This window comes from Phasianus colchicus, chromosome 14 (assembly GCF_987193195.1).
Source record: "Phasianus colchicus chromosome 14, bPhaCol1.hap1.1, whole genome shotgun sequence".
NCBI lineage: Eukaryota > Metazoa > Chordata > Aves > Galliformes > Phasianidae > Phasianus > Phasianus colchicus.
The window spans coordinates 6,722,821-6,744,469 of record NC_143449.1 but is presented as its reverse complement, the minus strand read 5'-3'; the positions used below and the strand labels follow the sequence as shown (position 1 = coordinate 6,744,469).

Here is a 21,649-nt window from a genome sequence, read left to right as displayed (position 1 = left end):
TTTCATACTGAGAGCCTGCAAATAAAAGCATAGAGGTAAAAAAAAAAAAAAAAAAAAAAAAAAAAGGAACTGATTGTAGCATTAGCAAAAGACAGCAGATTGCCAGCCTGCAGAGACTGAAGTCTGCTGCTCACTCTGGAGAAATGTGCTGGAACAGTGCTGTACCCCCCCAGAACTCTTTTTGGCAGCATGAGTTGGTTTACAGTGGGCATGGGGGAGAAGAGGAAGAAATCACAGGACAGTGATGCACTGACCATCCCTGGGAAGGTTTATTTCAGCTTGTCAGAACTGGGAGGTACCAGAGTCCTACTTCAGTGCCCTCTGTAGGAAACGGGAAGAGGAAATGCTGTTGGCTGCAGAAGGAGCAGGCACAGGTGGTAGGAGAGGCTCAGACAGCTGTCAGCACTGCAGAGCCTCAAGCCCAGCAGCAGGGCAGACAGTAGCAGACCAAGTGGCTCCTTCACTGCACCTGTCCATAGTCGGTGTCAGTAGGTGGGGGCTGGGGGCAGCTGGTCGGCCATAAAGGTTATTGGATGAACTTCTGAGCTGAAACCACCTCATTACTCCACATGACTGTCCAGCAAGGCTCCAGAAGCTCTGTCACTAGAAGGTCACTTTGAGAGCAGCACCTGGCAGCAGGTTTGATGAGTGGCTCTCTGGATGTGGGCAGTTACCTACATGGGGCTTCTTGCAGAGCCAGACTCCAGTTTCAGCAGACCTGGAGTTGGGACCATATGCAAAAGCAAGTCTTTCCATTTAGCAACCCAAGCCAATGAGCTGTCAGAAGTTCAACACCTACTCTTCTACACCTAAACTTCTGACTGCCCATTCATCCTGCCATTTCACCACACTACAGATAATTGTGTGATTAATTTAGCTTCTTAAAAGTAAAGGGTTTCCAAATTACAGGCTGTGTTTTTATTAGCAGACATTTCTAGCGAGAGAGAGAAGAGGCCGGTAGGAGCAGAGTTGTTGCTGGTGTAAGCCAGTTCGCCCCATTGGTTTCAATAGTATTGTGCCATTCTGCACTTCTTCAGAAGCTGGCTTTGTTTTTTTAACCTAATTTAGAACAGTTGAACACTTGTAGGGTTTTTTTTTTTTGTCTTGGTGGAGGAAATTTGCATGAGTATCAATACCTACTGTGTCCAAGTAACGACATAAATCCAGAGAGTATCTTAAGTCTCAGGTGTTCTCTGACAGATTCCACCTTTCTGAATTCAGAGTCTGAAAGCTTTTGGGAAAAGGGAGAGGCTGGGGATGAGGGAGTCTGCAGGAGGAACTGCTACTTGAAAGCCAGGCTTTGAAGGAAAGAGGGGAATCCTGGGATCCACGACACAAGGGGGAAGTGAAAGGAATAACCTTGGCCTCAGAGATCTTGAAGGGCATCAGAAAAGTTTAAGGGAGAAGCCACAAAAATCTGAGGCAATAGGAGAGAAACCTTGTGACAAAGGTTAAATTTGTTATCTTCCCTTAGATTCACAGGTGTCAAAAGGCACATAAAGCTCTCCTAAAAAGGCACTGAGGATTCCCCTACAGCACAGTTTGTCTAGCAAGATAAACTCTGCCTAACTGATCACTCACAACCAGTTCCATGTCAAGAATGCTGACAGCTTTTCAATGCAGAGTGCATGGTCAGGGTCAGGGCTGGAATGTGAAGTCTGCCCCCCCCAGACACAGGCAGAGTGCTGGGAGCAAGTCCAGCCAAGGGAAGTATGGGGCAGCCCCACAGATACTCGTGCCTATTTCAGTGAAATGTGGTAAGTGAACAACAACCAAGATAAATCGTCAGAGGAAGCAGAGAGCAGCAGTACACCAAGCAAGCTCTCAATTAGGAGATGTTTGTAGTTTCAGATGTGCCACCCAGAAGCCCCAAATCGCTTGCCACATTTTAGAATATTGATTTTCCTATGCTGAGTTCTGTGTCTGAAAAAGCTGCATCTAGACTCAGAAAGCTTATTAATTGTATTGATACTGCAGGAATGTCAGATCTTTACATTTTGTAATTGTTTATAATTGGAAATTTAGTTGTGCAAGTATTTGAAATAAATTTATTCTTTGTATTGTTTCAGTTCTTTGTTGGTTATGAGTACCGTGAACAAAATTGATTCTATACTCAGTTTTTTTTAAATGCGTTTACAATAAGCACTGCATCAGCAAAATAAGGAAAAGCCAGAGAAGAACAACAACATAAAGCAGAGCAACACCCTTCTGAGACAGAATGCACAGCAACACCCATCAGCAAAAGCAGAATAATTTGTCACAACTTTTATATCCAACCATTCCCTGTTGCAGGATCTAACGCATAAGTATTTTGTAGATGCCATCTTCTGAGGAGGTGAGAGAATTAATTGATTGTATAATGCTGTGAGCTAAATAACATAACTTGGGAAACTATTCCTAAATTAATTTATATTTCTTTACTTATTATGTCATAATTTCTTTACTTATTACATTGGCAGTTGCATGAAGAAAAGTGAATAAGGTAACTATTCACCGAAACATTTCTGATAAGCCCAAAACAAGCATAGGAGATGTAAATACATGACTATTCAGATCACTGAGGCCAAAATCAAAGTAGAAATAGCTTTGTTAACTGCGCCATGATCATAAAGCTGAGGAAGCATTGCTATCCTTGAGAAGCACCAAATTTAAATTCGGTGGCAAGATGCTTACACGCCTACAGAGGTCATGCTGTCATTGCTGATGCAATGCTGCCCTCTAGCAATTGAAAACCAAGGCACAAGATTCGCAAAGGTTTTCTCACAACAGAGGTCTTTTCCTTCCAAAAAGGGCTGTTTCACACATCTGTGCTTGAAACTGCATTTTAAAGCTCTCATAAAGTTTCTATGCTAGTGGTGTTTGTCCTTGGTGAGGAGAAACAGTAAAACTGGCTACTTACTTGCACTGATGAAAAAGAAACTGCATCTTATGTGGAAAATCTACCACTTTGTAAAGATACATACACCTGACTAGTCTTTGTCTCCATTAGAGCACCTTAATGCATCAGCAGATCAGTCTCTGGCCATTTGCCTCTTTAGTACAAGTGGCACCACGTGAAAGGCAGTCTGGAATCAATGCATTCAACCATTGGCTCTACATGCCTCCAAGGACTATGGCAGTACCTCGTCATTTCTTCTAGCATTCCATGGCCAGGGCACTTTCCAGTTCAAGGCTGGCACTATAAAACCCGGCCACACCAGACCACAGTCATGGGGTCTGGCACATTCTGCCTGTCTCACATGTTCCCCCTATAACTTGGGGCCACTCTCTGCTGCTATCTCAGTGCAGTTGGAAATCACAATACCAATGAAATACGCATTCACTGAAATTAAAAATTAAATCAGTTACTTTTAAGGGTTTCCCTAAAACAGCCATTTATAATTTCAATTCTTCTTTGGCCTGGTAAAACATGTCAAAATTCCCAAGTGCTGTGTGATATTCAGGCCTAGGCTAGCAAGGCACTTAAGCATATGTTTGTCTGTATGGAACTGTGAACACCACCACTGATGTCAGTGTGAGTTACAGATACAGACTTTTCTGAATGTCTGCCATAAACAGAAGTTGAGATTCTAATCTCTGATTCAGTTGAAAGATATTGGAAAATGTTGTCATTTAAAAAATCTTCTTCTAATTATAATAAACCCAAACTGGCTCCAGACTTAAATTGGAGAGGGACATAATTAAATATTTTGATTAAATGGTCTCTATGATTACAAAAAAATAAATACAAGTTTTCTGTTTGATTAAAAAAAAAAAAAAAAGCAGCCTCAGGAAAAGCATGAGAAACACAACAAGAATAATGAAGGTAGGCTGCAACCACTTGGCTAAGGGAGGCTCTTCAACTACCTTGAAAGCTGTTCTTTGCAATAATGCAGAAATAGAAAAGCAGAGCAAAGTGAAGGTCAAGATCACCACCATCTTGAATTCAACTGAGTCAAAAAGCATTGAGAGGAAGACATCAGTAAAGATGCATCTGACTTTCTGCCTCCCTCTCTGCCAGTGCCCAAGGTGAATGAGACTGCTCCTGGCTACAGCACCAGGCAGTTCAAGATGCTCATACTGACCTACACGTCCTCCTCACTGTTCAGCACAGCCTAAGGGAAGGGGTCCGACTGCCTGCAACAGGACACTTGCACTCAGAAATTTCAACTCCGTATTTGATGAAGCTTTTGTAGTGTCCACACAGAACAGCAGAATTATTGAATATCACAGATTCAAATGACATAAAAGGGGAGAAGATGTGGTGATATTTATGTTCCTTAGGGACACCATGGTACTGAAATTTAATTTTACAGTGAACTGCTACATAGCATCTGCTAAGAACTTTGTATTACACTCAAAGCACCTGCACCAACCTTTTTCTCATACATTTAAACCTCAGAAGAGAAAATGACCACATGTTGCACCAGGGGAGATTTAGATTAGATAGAAGGAAAAGCTTTTTCTCTCAAGGAGTGGTCAGGCCCTGGAATGGCCTGCCCAGGGAGGTGGTGGAGTCACCGTCCCTGGTGGTGTTCAAGAGGCATCCAGACGATGTGTTATGAGATAGGGGTTAGTAGCTTAGTGATAGTAATGGTGATAGGAGGACATTGGACTAGATTATCTTGTAGGTCCTTTCCAACCTTGTGATTCTATGATTCTATAAGCAACACTTCCAAAAAGCATGGTGCCATAGCAGAAAAATGTTACATGGAACAAATCCTCCACCTCTGTTTGTCTACAGAAATATTCTTTTCCATTAACCACAACACAGGAATCCCATACCACGCTCTTTGAAGCTGATTTTGTGGAACTGCTTTTAAATACCACTTTTGGGCCTCTCTTGTTTAACTCATGGGACATTCTTAAAATGCCATCGAATTGTTTTCCTTGATTAAAATGAATAACAACGCTCAGCTTCATGTTCGCACCTAGTTTGCTGACAGGTCATAATTAGATCCAAGTGGGATTCATAGTGAATAATTTTTCAGTGTGTTACAACCAAGAATTGCCAAACAGCACAGTTAAATCTTGGGTATCACTCTACAAGCCTCAGGCACAATACATTCTGTATTCTTAAGAATTTTTCTTGAGAAAAGACCAGGGGATTAAAGTGTTGAAGGAAAAGTATAATTTTATGAAACCCTGGTCCACTGACACATCAGATAAAGTAGTGTTGGAAGTGGCAGACTATTAGGACAGGAATGTAGGAACCACTGGACCCAGCCAGACCGCTACTTCAGCTGCCTCAAAATCCTCTGGAAATCAGAACGTAGTATATGCAGGTAGAAACAGGGAGCCTGAAGAAAGGCAATGGGACCTTTGGTACAGAAATTACTATTTATCAAAATAATGGTTTAATATCGTCTTAACAGAGGCCTAGGTATAGCCCCAGTGCAATGCAAACTTATCTTCACGTTCATTCTTAAATCTTTACCTGACTCCTAATATTAAAGAACGCAGGCTTTCCTGTACGTAGTACTGTTAAACCAGGAAAAACAAAACTTCAAGACTACATAACCACAGAAAATGCTTGACTTCTTCACTCACAGGAAAAATACCGTGAGCTGATAAAAATGCCACCTCTGTGGAGAAATCAGGCACAGAGCAATGGTCTCTGAGGGAGAGCAAAGGTCTCTCAACAAGTCTTTGAGATGAACAGAAATTTGGGTGTGATGGTACACAGTGAAAATTTGTTTTGGATAGTTCCAAATGTCCCCAGATTCGAAATGGACCAGAAACAAGCTATGCATTGAGAAGAAACACAGGGTTGGTTGTCAGGTCCTGATGTATTCTGCCAGTACAGCTCTTCAAAAGAAGTTTGACTTCTCCATTTCTTCTTCATGATGAAATTGTTTCCTAACTCAAAGGACTGCTGTGATAATATCTTGTTATGCATACTTCTCCAGAATGGAAAAATAGAGATACAAAAGTATGTTTAAATAAAAGAATGCTCTAAGACACCTTAGAACAGAATCACCACACTGTACCACACTGTAGATACAGTTGTTGTGTGGCAACACAGCAAATTTTCCTCATATCATATCAGATAGAACAACAGCCAGAACAACACTGCTGGGCTCCAGGCTGCAAGTTTCTACTTAAGTGGAACCTTTCCTGATTTTTACATTTCAAAGTCAAATCAAGTCCAATTAAAAAGCCCAAACTCTTTTCGCAGAAGTCCATGCTTTTAGAAACTGAGACAATCAAAACTACAAGACAAAATGTCTCTCCTATTCACCAGTGTAAATCTCAAGAAAGGATGTATTAATTATCTATTCAATTGTACTGATCTGTAAGGTTGACACTGAGAAAGATTTAGAATTTTTCTGACTTATAACTTTACAGTGGAGCAGAATCAGGGCCATTTTCCATGTTAATTTCCCTAGCATTCAAAATAAAACTTTTAGTGACAGAGTTGTTAGTATCCAGGAGTTAGTTGCTTTGGAGTATTCTGATTTATACTATTGCACATAAAAAACTGAACAAATACAGTCAGGCTAAATTGTATTCTTCATAACATAAGAATACCTGTAGTTTTAGTGGTTGATAGCCATTTCTTACTAAACTCTCTCAGTTTGCCAAGGCAAACTTGCAGTGCTCAGGCCAAACAGATACAGGACATCTTAAGTTAGTACCTTAGAGCAATGAATGCAATAAGATGTTTAATTATAAACTCAAGGAAGCAAACTGTATCCCTGACATACTCTGCTCCCAGACACTGGTGAGGCAATTGATTCCTTTATGCCTCATGTGAGAATCACCAGAGAACATCTCTGGAACTAGTCATTAATCACTCAAGGCATAACAATCAGAATTTTTGCAATGATGCCAAAAGCAGTTGTGGAGATTTGCAGTGATGGCTGTTGAGCAACATGGTGCCTGGAGGGAGGGAAGGGTTGTAGCTTTCCTGTGGTCGGAGTTTTCTGATTTTCTTTTTCTCTGATTATGACAGAATCTTTACAGGGATCTCTCAAAATCTACCAATCAGTCCTCTGACGAAAATTAATTTAACATTAATTTCACAGCACCTTACCTGTAGTTACAGAGCAGTAGACATACCTGTCCCAATAGTAGTTGCCAACCAACCAAGGAAACCAAAATACGGTACAACAGAATGAGGCTGGAATAGAGCAGGGTGGGATGAGATAGAAGGATAGCATGCTTGGCAGGGGAGATGGAGACTACAAGTGGGTTGTAAACACAGAGGAAATGTCCCAGACAGTAGGATAAAAATGCAAAAAGAAGAGAAGAAATAAGAGGAAATGTATAAAGCTTCTGGCAGATAGCAGAAAATGTCTGCATCCAATTAGCTTTAGTTAGAATGGGAGAAATATGGCTGAGCAAGTCCACATAATTTGGTTCTATGGTACAGGAAAGGGCCTTACTTTGCAGAGTTCTGTCATAATGGAGATACTTTGCACATCTTTTGTACGCTGCCTTGATAAACAGTGCTAGCTACAGATTGTTGTACTGAATCAAAGAAAAGACATTTGCGGTAATAAAATCCACTGACCTCAGGCTGCCATGCACTACCAAATGCAACCTCTTCTGTTGAAACAATTCAGCTAGACAAGGCAATAACATGCATTGGTATGGTAGGCCCTGGACACTACCGATGCCTTTGAGGATATATCAGAAGGTAAAAGTTACCCACATTAATAGTAAAGCCTACTTACAGAATCACTGGAATTCCAACTAAAAGTTCTTCTTTTTTTTCCCTCCAAGTAATGATGTCAGTTCACCTTTAAAATTCTCATAGTGCAGAGCAAGATACTGCACTTTTCCCACTGATTTCACCAAGACTGGCAGTTGAGGCTTCCCAAATCATGGTCACAGTCCAAAAAAGTAATTTTTGCATCTACTCTAGCATTGTCATAAAAACAATTATCTGTCAATCCACTGGAAATTTTCCTGCTTTGGTGAGTTATGTGCACCAGAAATAACCGTGAAATTCACGATCCGAAGAGTTCTCTGAACAACAGACTGGCTACAGGAAAATCTAGATGGTCACATCCTGCCCCAGTTAAGCCTGAACAACATTCACTCACATTTCTCAGTTTATCTGCTCAGCAAGTTTCTGTAGCAGAGTTTTCACTCACAGCCGTGCTGATCTGTCAGCCTATTGCCATGGCAGAACCAGGACTTTGTCCACATCAGCCAGTACCCAGAGTCAAGAACACTCAACCACCAATGACTGCTGAAATCCATGTCCCGACATGCTTACAGGCATGCTAGCAGATGAATTGCCATTCGCACTCCTGATATGTCAGGCTCGGAGCTCAGTCAGCACCGCTGGCTCCAGTCACTTCTCCCCTCCTCTCCAGAGAAGCAAAGAATGGAAGCCGGCACTTGGTTACACCGAGCGCCCAGCAAAGCGCAGGTTGTGCAATGCTGAAGAAATGACAGAGATGACAAAAAGAGGATCGTTTGACCATTTACCTTTCAAAAGTGTGTTAGATACTTTATAGTATAATGATAAAAAGCACCTCTTGCAGCAGAAAGAGATCTACTTGATCCAGACATCCATTTGATAGGCACCATAGCACGTGTATCGCTATAAGAATGATGAATGTATGCTAACATCTTTGTTTCCATGCCAAACTGCCCATCTGTTCTCTGCTCAGAAATCTGGCAAGCTCTTTTCATTTTTGCCCTATGTTATATTTAAGATTAAAAATAACAAAATATGCATTATAATTTCTGTTCTAGACTCTCAGTACTAATGAAATTCAACAGAGATAATGGTTCAGAATCCCAAGTTTCCAGTTGTTTGAGACAAAGCGTGGCTTTGTTGTGTTGCATTAGCAGCCTCATCACAACAAAGAAAGACAAAAAGAGTATTTGAATTAATGGCCTCATTTGTGGAAAATAAAATCTCATTTTTTAATGCATAGTTCATCTGGTAACACACAGATACTGGCCTCTAATGATAGTCTTGTGCTGATGTATTGCTAACAGTGTACCAGCTGTGATGAATTACCTACTAGCTGTCATTATTACTGGCTTTAGGTTTTATTAACTTACTGAAAAGGTACCCATAAAGTCCTTTGTATCATCCTGCTGCTTCAAGACAGGAATGGATTTGCATTAGGAGTTTTTAGGAGACTAGTAATCAGGCTTCTTGAGCTCACCATAAAATTTATGAGGTAGTTTATACCAACAATAGGTGAGCGTGAGCACTTAATGCCATTTGTCTGAGAGTGAATGCTGCAGCATGAGAGTCATTACTATTTAGGCCATAATTCCTAATGCTCTGCATTTACGTTTGATCAGCAGAAGCACTTGAGAGAGCACAAAGAGGATGACCAGCCTGCTTCAGGGATTGTGTGCTCTTCCAGCTTCTAAAACATGCCAGAACAGTTAGAACTGCAGAGTGACCAAAAGGTCTGATGTAGCACCTTTTTGTCCAAAGCACCTGCAAAAGTGAAGGACATAGCTATGCATTCTTAGCTGCCCTTGTACATGGGCACTTCAAACGCCTGTTTATTTTCATAGGACAGAGACCTAACTCCATAGTTCCAGAGAACTTCACTGTGAGTCTGAAACTACAGCAGCTAGCATACATTAAACACAAGCATTTGCAAGATAAAAGGTGCAGATATTCCTAAAGAAGTATAGCTTCATCACTTAAAGTGGAGAGTCCTATTCAGAACCAAAGTGATCTCACGTCACTGCGGTTGAAGCATATTAAATACGTTGTTCTCTTTAGGATGCCATTATTTCTTGGCATGATTTGAAAAGTCATGTAAAAACAAAAGCACACTCTGAAGTAAGGGCAATATTGAGCTTTTTTCTGAGATGCACAATTGTTTTTTCAAGCAGCAGTTTCTCATAATCCAGTCCCATGTGGCTGAACCTAACCCAGATACAGTACTGAAAGCTGTTTTCCTTTTCAGTGTCAGTACAAAGAAAACCAAGGACTAGCTCCTAGTCCTTGCTCTGGCAGCTGTAATGCTGTCCTAAATAGGTTACTGAGGATTACTTTTGGCACTGTTTGGGAAACTCATCTGGCATCAAGCCAGTGTTCCCAGCTTTGTGTCAACTGCTCCTTGTTCTCTTCTAAATCAGGGAAATAACATCAGAAAGTGCCAGGGGACAAACTGAAGAGTGGGGCTAAAGCATGCCGCACCCCAGCGATCTGTGTAAGCACAAAGAACCCATAGTGGACAATTACAGGCCAGATAAGTGACTGTAATTTCTTCTGGGTACAGCACAGAGACTACAGTGCCTCTGCGAAGGCTGTGCCAAATGCTCAGGTGATTTATGAAATGCTGACCATAAGTGAGAATTTTCCTGCAAACACTGAAAATGTTATGTTACCCTTTTCTTCTGCAACACTTTACCTGAAATCCTTTTCACTCTGTGGGACTACAGATGGCTTCGGGGGGATATTCAGTGCACAGCCCACACCAGACCGAGGTTTCCAGAAATCAGAAGTGTGCAGTTTCCAAGATCTCTGCAAAATATCAGCTTGTCTGACTGCTTTTAAATGTATGAAGTAAAACACCGCTAAAAAATACTGTTGCTACATCACAGATGTTGCAGCTGAAATCAGCTTTCCGGCTCTATTTCTTCTCCCATCTCCTACAGCAAAACTTTCCTCCACACCAAACTCTTAAGGGTTAACTGGAATTGGCTGGAGGAGGGGGAAGTCGGAGGTCAGCTCTTGTTCTGACACCAGCGAACTCCCGAACTCACAAGTTACTCCTTAAGCATGTGGTTTCATCGTAGGTTCTTCCTGCCAGCGATTTCTCACTTTAATCACACACCCACAGCAACCCAGATCTTTAAATTCAGCAATTCTTTCTCAGGTTTCAGCAAGTCATTGGCAGCCTGAGCTATTTTTGGGATATTTTCTCTACTGCAGATGCAGCTTAGGAAAACGCAGGGAGCATGCTAAAGACCTGCAGCTATTTGCCTTGTACAATTTGCTCATTTCTCTTTATTTCTCTGTTTTCCTGCACTGATCACTTAAAGGACAATCTCTCTTGCAAACAAAATCCCCGGAGCCTGATTAGAGGGACCGAAGGCTCCCAGACACGGATTGCCTGCCAGCCACAGCACGGTAAGGACATGGACACTTTTGGCTAGCCTTGCATTGCAGTTTTTTAAGCTTTGCTGAACGTTTATTTGTGTCCATCGCTTCCAAATCAACACTGCTGGCATGGCAGGCAGTCTCCAGCTCCTGGTCTCCATTTTCATTCCCTAAAATCCTCAGCACTTGTAAGTAACACGTTTATACTCACCGTCTCTTTGTGTGTTCTAGAAATCAATGACTGACACTGATTTTGATCGGTTCCAGAGTTGTTCTTTTTTTCCTTACATTTTAGCATCTTTTAGAGATTTGTAATTTTTAATCCTGACTGAAATTGTGGATGTTTCTATTGCCTGACCTTCCCTATTGTAGATATATTGCTAGTCTCATTATTTAGATCTGCAAATAATGCAAATCAGGGACTTGCTTTATGTACTGTAGATGGAAGCATTTTTTAAAAGACCTGCTATTGCTGATTTACAGATATATATAGATCTTTCTTGTCCTGCGTGCAGGACTATATATTATATATATATGTATTATTGCAGAACTATAATACCTTAACACTGCCACATAGCAGTGCTAACATCACAAAGACAAATACACTATAAAACCAACATAGCAGAGTTATACTGAAAATGAATAGGTTTTATTGTGCAGTTCTTTCTCTATAGACTCACAGAAATGCATGAAGTGAGCTCTGCAGGAATGGCAAGATACTAGTTTTACAGGATGTGCTGTTTACTGAAATACTTGTAGAAATATTTTACTGCTGCAGGAAGATGAACACAGTTTATTTCTAATGAATATACAAACCAGATTCTCAGAATTTCTGGTGACAGAAACTGGGAAAGGGATTCTTTTGATCCTTTACTGTACTTGAGGCTCTTTAGAAAACAGGAATTGTTTTATCTCATCGGGATTAGCAACGTGATGACTGCAAAATGAGAATCCTCCTGAGGGCTTAATGCACATTATCCAAATATTTGACTGCAACTCAGTGCGTGCTGTCCTATTGAGAGGTTTTAGAAAGCCTGACTTTGCACAAGGGGGAGAGGGGGCCTTCTGGTACAAGCAACCAGAAGCTGTCTGCATCTGCTGTCAGAACAGACAGGAGCATAATGGACATGTAGCCCCATTACTTTTCCTATAAAAATGCTTAGGCATTATCATTTATAGGAAAAGCAAAAGTTAGCACAGCCTTTGAAACAGTATTTTAGGAGGTTTTTCAATCTTCACCTTTTGCCTTTCAATAAGGGAGATTTGTTTTGTTCATTTCCTAGCCTGCACATTTCTCCAGGGATTTAGAAAACTGATTGGAGGGATGGGGGAAATGCTGTAAATGCACAAATGGATTGAAGATCTTATGTTCACCAACAAAGATTCAGATACCGGATTCTCATTTAAGGCTTATTTTTCAGCACTAAAAAAGTTATGTGTTGATACCCGAAGAATTAAAAACAAAAACAAAGCAGACACACACAAAAAAACCAACTCGGCAGTCATGCAGAATATAGAGCACTAGAAGCCAAAAGGAAAACTTCAGTTGCTATTAGTAGGTTTAGAGTCAAGCTCTGGAGATTATATTTGTGCTTCAGAAAGCACCTCATCAATTTTGGTAGACAGTTTCTAAGATACTATGTTCCCCCTGAAAAGCAGACTGGTCTCTGAGCCTGGCTCTCCCCTCCCACTGGCAAACCTCAGCCTCATTTCCACTGAAGTCATGATACTAAATCAGCCTAATGAGATGGATGAATCAGTCCTTTAGTCCTCAGTTCCATTTTGCACTCAATCCCAAATGCTAGCACTCAGCTTGCAGGAAATCTTGAGACTATGCATTTCACAGAGTGCAGGCAGAAAACAGTGATTATGGTCGGATGTGTTTTTGCTCAAACTTAGGAAAGCATTTGATTGTTTACTGTTAATAGAGGAATTGCTATGTCATCAGACAAGCTACAGGGCACGCATGTAGATCTGGATCCCTTATTTCTCGCCTAAAAAGTTATGTTCAGCACAAACAGAAGCTAAATGAAACGAAGCTCTACTGACAGGACAAGTCTGGGCAGAATTTGATGTTTAGGAATTTAGCAACATAAAGCTCATTATAATCATATACTTCTACAGATAGACTATTCATGTGTCACTTGTTTGGAAATTAGAATGACTTTAGAAAATGTCATTCTAAATTATGCCACTGCAAAAAAATCTATATTATTAGAAAGACAATGAATGTTGGAAAGAAAATAATCAGGATAATGAAGAAATGGATGTCTTCTAGGATATATTAACTTATTTTTTAAACAAACTGCTGCATGTAAGAGTTCTCTAATTCAATAAAGAACATAAATCACTGGCATTAACAATTCTCCAGATGTTCCAAATTAAGATACACTCACACTTAGCTAATACATTCATTTTGGCTTTGCACTGGATCTTGCATAGCCCTTTCATACAAAGTGTTCAAGCTGGGACCACGAATAGCACCTTCCTCTGCTATGAACAGAAGTGGCTGCTTCTTGTGGTGCATGGCAGGGATCACACTTCCAGTGTACTGGCCGTGTCCCCAAATCATGGACGCTGCCCCCCTGGCAGGACCAGATGAAAGACTATCAAAGAACAGACAGGAATCACCTCCTGCTCTTCTACCACCACCGTTCAGGCTGTGCAGGCAGCACCCACTGGTGCAGGTCACACCACACACCTCTCCTCATGCACACTCTCTCCTGCTGAGAGGACATCTCCCACCCTTAGAGCACCAGATAACTTGTCTGACTCCCGGGGTTCACGAGAAGCACAGATCTAAGGGAAGGTGACAGCAGCTCTCCATGCTGCATTGTTGTGTGCGTATACTTTAAACGAGCTACACACAAGACTCTGAAGATTAACTGACTCTATAAATGCACTAATTTATAATTCAGCAGCAGCAACGATGCGAGGCACTCTATAACTCATACTTGATGGCCTTTGCCCAGAGACAAGTATATGCAAAGAGCTGACGGCTATCAGGAAAGGAAGGGCAGTGGCTAAAGCGGAACAGATGCTGATTTACAGTAGAACTTGTTCTGAAGGCAGAATGTGAATGTAAAGCAAAATTAGTCCTTCACTTGAATAATCACAGGATTTAGTCTCTCCAGGTTTAATGACATCCTCAGATACACACTACAGTTGCTATAAAATCAGTTACTATAAGCACAGCCATGGTAATTTCTTATATTCTCTATACCTAATGTTTTCTTGTCATTTTACTGTTTCCAATTTTAGCTTAAAAATCAGTTTGAAAAGGATTAATTGATTCTGCATTACTCTCTAAATAGCCTACAAGTCTCAGCGTTCAGTCAGTTCACTGACATACAATACATTTCTAGGCTGCAGTGACCCGCTGAGATGGCTGAGAATGAGCCCATCATTAAATTTAAGGAACTGTCTTATTTTCTTGGCTGTTACTTTGCACCAGGATAATTCTACTCGATGTAGTTGAGGGACTGAATTGAAAGAGAAAACTCAGCAAAAAGTGAATGGCACAAGAATTCATCAAGGACTATGTTTTAATTTAGATAATCTCATAGAGAGGAGCTCTGCAACAAACAGTGCTTTTACATTAGAGACAGAATAGACTGGCGACATCCTTTAAGTATTGGTGAGTCCTAACTAAGAATATTCTATTATTCTGATCACACATGCTCCAGAAAGATGAAAACGTATCCTAACAATGAACTGGAGCTAGAAGTGCTATTCACAAAGATGCCAGCAGGAGGGTTAATTATTCAAGAGGTATGACAATGCTAGCCCAAGAAGAAAGACATAAGTCAACCATAACAACTAGAATTAGGCGAATATACTAGAGCACTAAGATCATGCTCTCCATTTTTTTTTTTTTTTTTTAAGATAGAGCATGATCAATTTAATCACTACAAGCACTGTCTGTTTCTGCAAATTGCATCAACACTACAGTCACTGCAGGGCTGTTTTCTAGGTTACTTTGATACCCTGGATTCCTGTTAATGTAAGGGAGGAAAGAATCAATTCCTGGATGCAATGTATGGACTAATGGATAGGTACTATAATTTATTTCAGTACACACTGCTCTTTTTCATAGCATCTGTATTTCAGCCTCTTTCATACAGATGAAACCAGCACTTTGAGTTAGGGAGGAATGAAGGGAGACTTGTTTTTCATTGATATTCTGAAGAATGTGGGAAATATGTTATGAGGCTGCACAGTTTAGCTCTAGTCTAGTACCTAGACTTCAGCAAAGGCTTTAACATCTGCCACAGCATTATCCTGGGAAAGCTGCCTGCAGCTGGAGGACTGTGCAGAGGAAAGGGACCTGGGGGTGCTGGTCAACACTCAGCTGAATGTGAGCCAGCAGTGTGCCCAGGTGGCCAAAAAGGCCAATAGCATCCTGGCTTGTATCAGGAATAGTTGCCAGCAGGAGCAAGGAGGCAATTGTCCCTCTGTTTACAGCTCTGGTGAGGCCACATCTTGAGTGCTGTGTTCAGTTTTGGGCCCCTCACTACAAGAGGGACATTGAGACCCTGAAACACATTCAGAGAAAGGCAACAAAGCTGGTGAGGGGTCTGGAGAACAAGTCTTATGGGGAGTGGCTGAGGGAGCTGGGATTTAGTCTGGAGACTATGAGGGGAGACCTCATAGGTCTCTACAAGTATCTGAAAGCAGGCTGTGGCAAGGTGAGGGGTAGGACTGGAGGGAATGGCCTAAAGTTGCACCAGGAGAGGTTCAGGCCAAATATTAGGAAAAATTTATTCATGGAAAGAGTGTTGATGCATTGGCACAGGCTTCCCAGGAAGGTGGTAGAGTCACTATCCCCGTAGGTTTTCAAGAAACATGTAGATGTGGTACTAGGGAACACAATTAGTGGATGTTGGACTAGACGATCTTAGACTTTTCCAACCTTAATGATTCTATGATTTTTCCACTTTCACTCAAAAAAAAACCAAACAAACAAAAAACAACCCACACCCAAACTGACCCCATAGTTCATGAGGCTGCCTCACTTTGGAGAGGGAAGACAAAGCCTGAGGCATGTATTTTCATTTTTCCCCAAAACAAAATTATATTTAATGCCACATGGATGAAAGAATATAGCATAGACCTGGGCTGATTCACTTCTTGATGCCAAAGCAGAGCTTTCTGTCAAAACCACACCTGAATATCAGAACTCAGCTGCTGTGTAGATACTACAACTGCCATGCACACTGTAGTAGGTTAGACTTCTGTACTTCAGAGGTCTTTTCCACAAGCTACAATACCAACAAGAAAATGCTCTAAGTAGCATTTATCTTGCAGTTAGCCTTTAGAAATGGATGGCTGTCCTTTATAAATTAAATTTTGCAAGATATCCTTGCAAGATTAATGACTGAAATTCCAAGCCCTAAAATTGGAATCAGTCACTACAAGTTTCACAATATTGAAGTGTTTATATTATCTTGAGATTTTAAGGCAGTGAGCTCCCACAGCAGCAATAGTGAGTACAATATATCAAAGAGATGCATTTAAAGATGGCATGTCCAAGGCTACATAAAGCAACAGTGACAAGAAGCAGTTCATCTGCAGTTACTGGGCAATTTTATTTTAACTAGGTGGAAAAGATAAATCCACTGGATGAAGTGACTGGATCTCTGGCATTTAAAATAATTTATTGCTGTGAAATAAAAAAAACTGTCGAAATAGGTAAGCTAAATACTCTAAAATGTTACCCGTATAAAGACATAGTTGAATCATTTAAAAAGAATATTGCTTAAAACTATTTGGGAAAACAAACCATTGTCATTAAAGGATTGTGAATTCAGTTGCAGTGCTTTGCAGTCAGCAGGTTGGATTGTTACAGTGCCATCTTTTGCCTTTCTAAACACTGGCTCCAGTTAAGCTCAGCTGCAATCAACTCCTTAATTTTTCCCCTCACATCTGTCAACCCTTCTTCAGTCAGCTCCACTGGATATTTCTCTAATCTTACAGATTCTTGAGTGACTCTGGCTTCACTACATGTGATGATCACAGAAGAAATCTCATGGAGAATCATTATGAAAGGCACCTGAAAGTGGAAGCCCAAGCCAATAAGACAAACCACCAGTATATATGAGGGACACTTGCAGAACCCAATTCTTGTTTCTCACTATGTAATATAATCTCCTCTACCATCTATCAGAGATGAAAGCCACCAGAAAGCTGAAGTGTACAAACTCAATGTAATATCTGAACAAAGCAATGCTTTAATAAATGTAAACATCACTTTTAAAAAGAAAAAACAAGTGTAGGTAAAGTTCTGCTCTTACTAACACTGTCTCACACTTACCCCTGAACATGTCATGATGTGACTGTGTCTTTCTTGATGCCAGACAGTATTCAGCTGCCCTCAAAATCTGCAAGCAAAAAAAAAAAGGATTCAAATGAAATGATTTTCTTTGCAGGAGACAAATGCCTCAGATTATTACTATTAAGTATGTGAAGTCTTTCAGATAATGACAGTGATCTAGTCATATTCACATCTAGTAAGTTAACCACTTTAGAGTTAGATATAAACAAATATTTCAGCCCTGCAGAACAGGGTGACCTCACACAAGCCTCAAATTTATTTCTTTCATGCAGTTTGTCTGTGCTGGTATTATTAATAGACACACTAAAATGGGAACTTCACCCTGGCTCAGCTTTGACTCATTGAATGGCCTTGGGCATCACATAACCTCTGTCTCCAGTTCGCTATCTGCATAATGTGTTTGTCTATCTAGTGACTTCATAGAAGCGTGGGAATATAAATGAGGCATTTCACAGTTTTTAGGTTACAATACACTGGCTTCCCTCATAACCCCAGTGTCTTTTATAATTTATCTCCTATTATTTTTTATAACGCATCTCCTGAATTTTAACACAGACTTGTCTTTTCCATCAAGGCAACTAAACTGTTTAAGTAGAAGGAGGAATTATTTAAGACTTCCAAAATAAGCATCCTAAGATTAGTAACTTGAAGTAAAAGAAAAGAACCATAGCCATATAAAGCTTGGATTCTCACAGTCTCAAATATCTTTCTGCTGATGCTTTTAAATGAGTTCTTTACCATCCAAGGAAAAAAGAAGAAAGCTTCATTTTCCAACTTGAGAAGAAATAATAGATAATGTGGTTAGTAAAATTTCTACAAAAAGGAAGAATCTGTTGGTTATTAATCTGGTAGTGAAAAAGGGTTGTATTATTTTGGAATCTGATCTGTTTCTGAGTGCAGGACAATCATATTCACTTCACTGCAGAGGACATAAGCCCTCAGTGCAGCTGAGATCATAAAATAGCAGTTATAAAATGAGTTATAAGCTTTGTTACATTTTCTTGTTCTGCAGTGAAATTATTCTACACTGTGACTCCTCTGCTCTGACTATGGTCACAAAAAAAAAAAGGCCCCTTCCCCTTAAGGAATGCCCTCAAGGGACTTTTAAGACATTGACATGCAATACTGAGATGTTCGTTAATTTTTAATGTCAGCCTGAAGTAGATGCAAAAATATACACTCATCTGACATCAGTTTAAAATAGAAAGATGGAGCATCAAAAGTCAATTCGTTCAGCAGTGATTACTGCATCAGTGAATGCCAGGAGGTGATCTCCATGCAGCAGCTCTTCGAGGCCCAGGCATTAGGCTAACTGCTGCTGCTTCAATGGGTGCAGCAACTGAACTATCAAGATGGTATTCTCTGTATGCTCATTCAGCCATCGTTATCTCATTTATTTTTCCCATGCCTTGGCTTCCTCTTTATTTGCATTATTCCAGTCCAAAAGGAACAGACAGCAATGTAAAGCAATAGTTACAGGGTACATGGAATATATATTGAATGGCATTGCCTTTAATTATTGGGTAGTGCATTGTTCGTCAAATTCAGGCCCTCTCAGTTATGTCATCCTGGAACATGGTTCTCTACACAGCACAGATCTCAGGGAATGGTAAATGCTATTCCATTTCTAATCATGTCACTAAAGTTCAGTGAGAAAAAATAGTGTATTACCCCAATAGGGCAGCATGTAGATACGTATGAATGCATAACAGATGCCTGGAATTGAATGTGCCTCGTCTGCCCATCCATAAGGAAAGAGAATTCAGAGCTTCAACCTAACTCACAGCTTGTGTCCTTGTGGAGCTTGGCAACAGGACAAGGAACAAGAACTCTAATGCTGATCTGATCCCTAATAATTACAGAAGTATATGACATAACCACAGATGTTACATAGTGTCTGAAAATGCTATTTTAAAAGACAGTTCAAATAAGAATGCAAAAATAACCAAGGTTGAATTCAGTGGCAATATTCCCATTGACTTCAATAGGACATTTGCTTGTTCGGTGTAGCTGTAATTTTGGGTTAGTGTCTTTCCAGTAGTGAGGAAAGAGTTACACTAGCTTAAAAACTACTCTTAAATCCAAAACAAGCAGCTCTTAGGAGCTGAGAAAAGAGCATTTTTCCCCACAAAACTATTTGCATTTGGACAGAACTTTTGATAGAATGCCATTGAAGCAACTTGCCCATATAAAAAGTTCTTTAAAAAAATGAAATTAAAAAGCCTCAGAGCAGAGCAGCAAGAGGCAGTACCATCTACATTCCTCTTTGATATCCTGATAACCAGAAAGCAAGACTTGAAAGTTGCTCAGTGGTTGAGCAAAGTAAAGCATAACATATAATCTGCAATGAAAGACAAGAAGATATTCCACCTTACTGCTACACAAATTGTAACAGCAGCAAAGCTAGGGGGTCAGTAATAGCCCACAGCCAAAATAGGAGTACTGCAGCAGTTCCTGGACAAAATACTTATTCATAGGTAGGGCTATTTTTATAATTGCAGTGATGATAAAGCATGTATTTCAGTACTTTACTGTATTACGTGAGGGATTTTGCCACAGAGCAAACTCTGTGAAGGGGAAAAATGAAAACAACTGAAGCAGATAAGTGGCCCATTATGTCTTCTGAGAAGAAGAAACAGTGAATTATTTATGATTAATGTGATAAGCAAAACCACTAGGTTTAGAGCTTAGCTATAAATACATTTTTTGATGCAGTTATTGATTTACCATTTAATGATGGTTGGTTAAAGGATGAGGTTGCCCAGGCTCTGTATCCATTACCATTACAGGACAAGTGCCAAGGACTTGTGGATAATTGCTGTTCACTTTGATATATTGCCTACATGCTGCACCCATACTTCAGTGGCTGCTGAGGTCCGGGTGTGTTCTTCAACACCGACCAAACCAGGCAGGTGAAATCCCCGAGTCAGCACTTTATATTGGAAAACTTACACAGAAATAGGAGTTATATAAAAGTACACAGCTTGAACGCTAGTTCGGGAACTGCTAGGTTGTATTCAATAGCTATCAACTCTATTTTCATCCACTGTAACTATTGCTTCACGCAGAAAAGTGAATGGCCGGAGCTGCGCCGCCTAAGCGGCACTGCGAGTTTCTGCCACTAGAGCGCGTCGAGGCATATATGACGAGTAAACCTCTCGGAACTCCCATCATTAAATTCAAACTACCACCAAGACATCGGACAAAGTCAAGCAGCGCCAATGTACTGTTTTTAATTATTTCCTTCTTGACTGTTAGAACTTGCCTTAAAGGTTATCCTATGGAAAAGTGTCACCCCCGTGCTCTGCTTTTGCTGGACAGGGGTTTGATATGAAGACTGAATAACAGACATCCAGAAACAGTCCTGCTAGTTTTATGATTGATTACACCTGTGTTTTCAGTCCAATGCCAGTGAAATATCACTTCTAGGCTAAGGCTTCTACTTTGGAGCCACGTAATAACCCTGTTATTCTGTACTGGAGAACATACAGCCAGTCAATGGAGGTAGATCTGCTGCTGCTTGTTTCTCTCAGTGCTAGATGTGTGCTGAACGGCTGCATGTTCAGTTGGCAAAGGAAAACAACTACAAAACACATACCTATGCACAAACTGAAAATCTGCTGTTGTGCTGGGAATGCGGACACTGCACTGTAGTTAAGTAAAGCAATGTGAAGAGAGCCTATAAAAGTCCCACTCTTTTATAGTAAAAAAAAAAAAAAGAGAACAGTTAAAATTAGAAGTGCGTAGGCACAAAGCATTGCCAGGATCAAACAGAATATGTTCAAATGTACACATTTGGAAATGCTAAAAATCAGGTTCTGCCTTCATTCTTTGCAGAATCAAGGCTTGGCCCCTTCTCCAACTGTAAAGCCACACTGGCACACTACCCTTCCCCTCTCTTCACACTGCAAACCCTTATTAGCTGTTTTGATCACACAAGCTAGGTCTTAGTAGTAATTTTTCACCACCCATAGTATCAACTTCCTGATGAAGATTTTCGCCCAAACCTATTGACTATTCTTTAAAATACAGCAAACAAGAATAAAACCCCACCACATGTGTAGAGAGGATACCCATGGGACAGTATTCACATCTGTAACTCCATGCATCTTCAAGTGGGTTTCTGAATGGAGACAAGCAGCGGTTCATTCATTATATCCCTTACTTCCCTTAGGAAAGGTCCTGCTACACCTTTCCTGGAAACACTTTGGCCCTACAATCTTGGAAATACTTAAGAGTCTCCCTAGGCCTGTCTGTCTCCTGTCACTGTGTTCTGGTTGCTGCTGCAGCATCCTCCT

The 21,649-nt window shown here is 40.5% G+C and overlaps 2 protein-coding genes across 3 annotated transcripts in view; one reads left to right on the top strand and one right to left on the bottom strand.

Moving 5' to 3' along the window:
• PAK3 (p21 (RAC1) activated kinase 3) overlaps positions 1-21,649 on the bottom strand; it is a 226,555-nt gene that overhangs the window by 188,003 nt on the left and 16,903 nt on the right. For both annotated transcript variants that reach the window (XM_090150083.1, XM_090150084.1), the window contains exon 2: positions 17,331-17,397. The gene's annotated coding sequence lies outside the window, so the exon portion shown is untranslated. The remainder of the gene's footprint in view (positions 1-17,330; positions 17,398-21,649) is intronic.
• The window catches only part of AMMECR1 (AMMECR nuclear protein 1), a 99,730-nt gene continuing 88,941 nt past the window's right edge, over positions 10,861-21,649 (top strand). Inside the window, exon 1 of the mRNA XM_090150103.1 lies at positions 10,861-11,047. Within this exon, the coding sequence (XP_090006229.1) occupies positions 10,876-11,047 (172 nt within the window). The 5' untranslated portion in view covers positions 10,861-10,875. The remainder of the gene's footprint in view (positions 11,048-21,649) is intronic.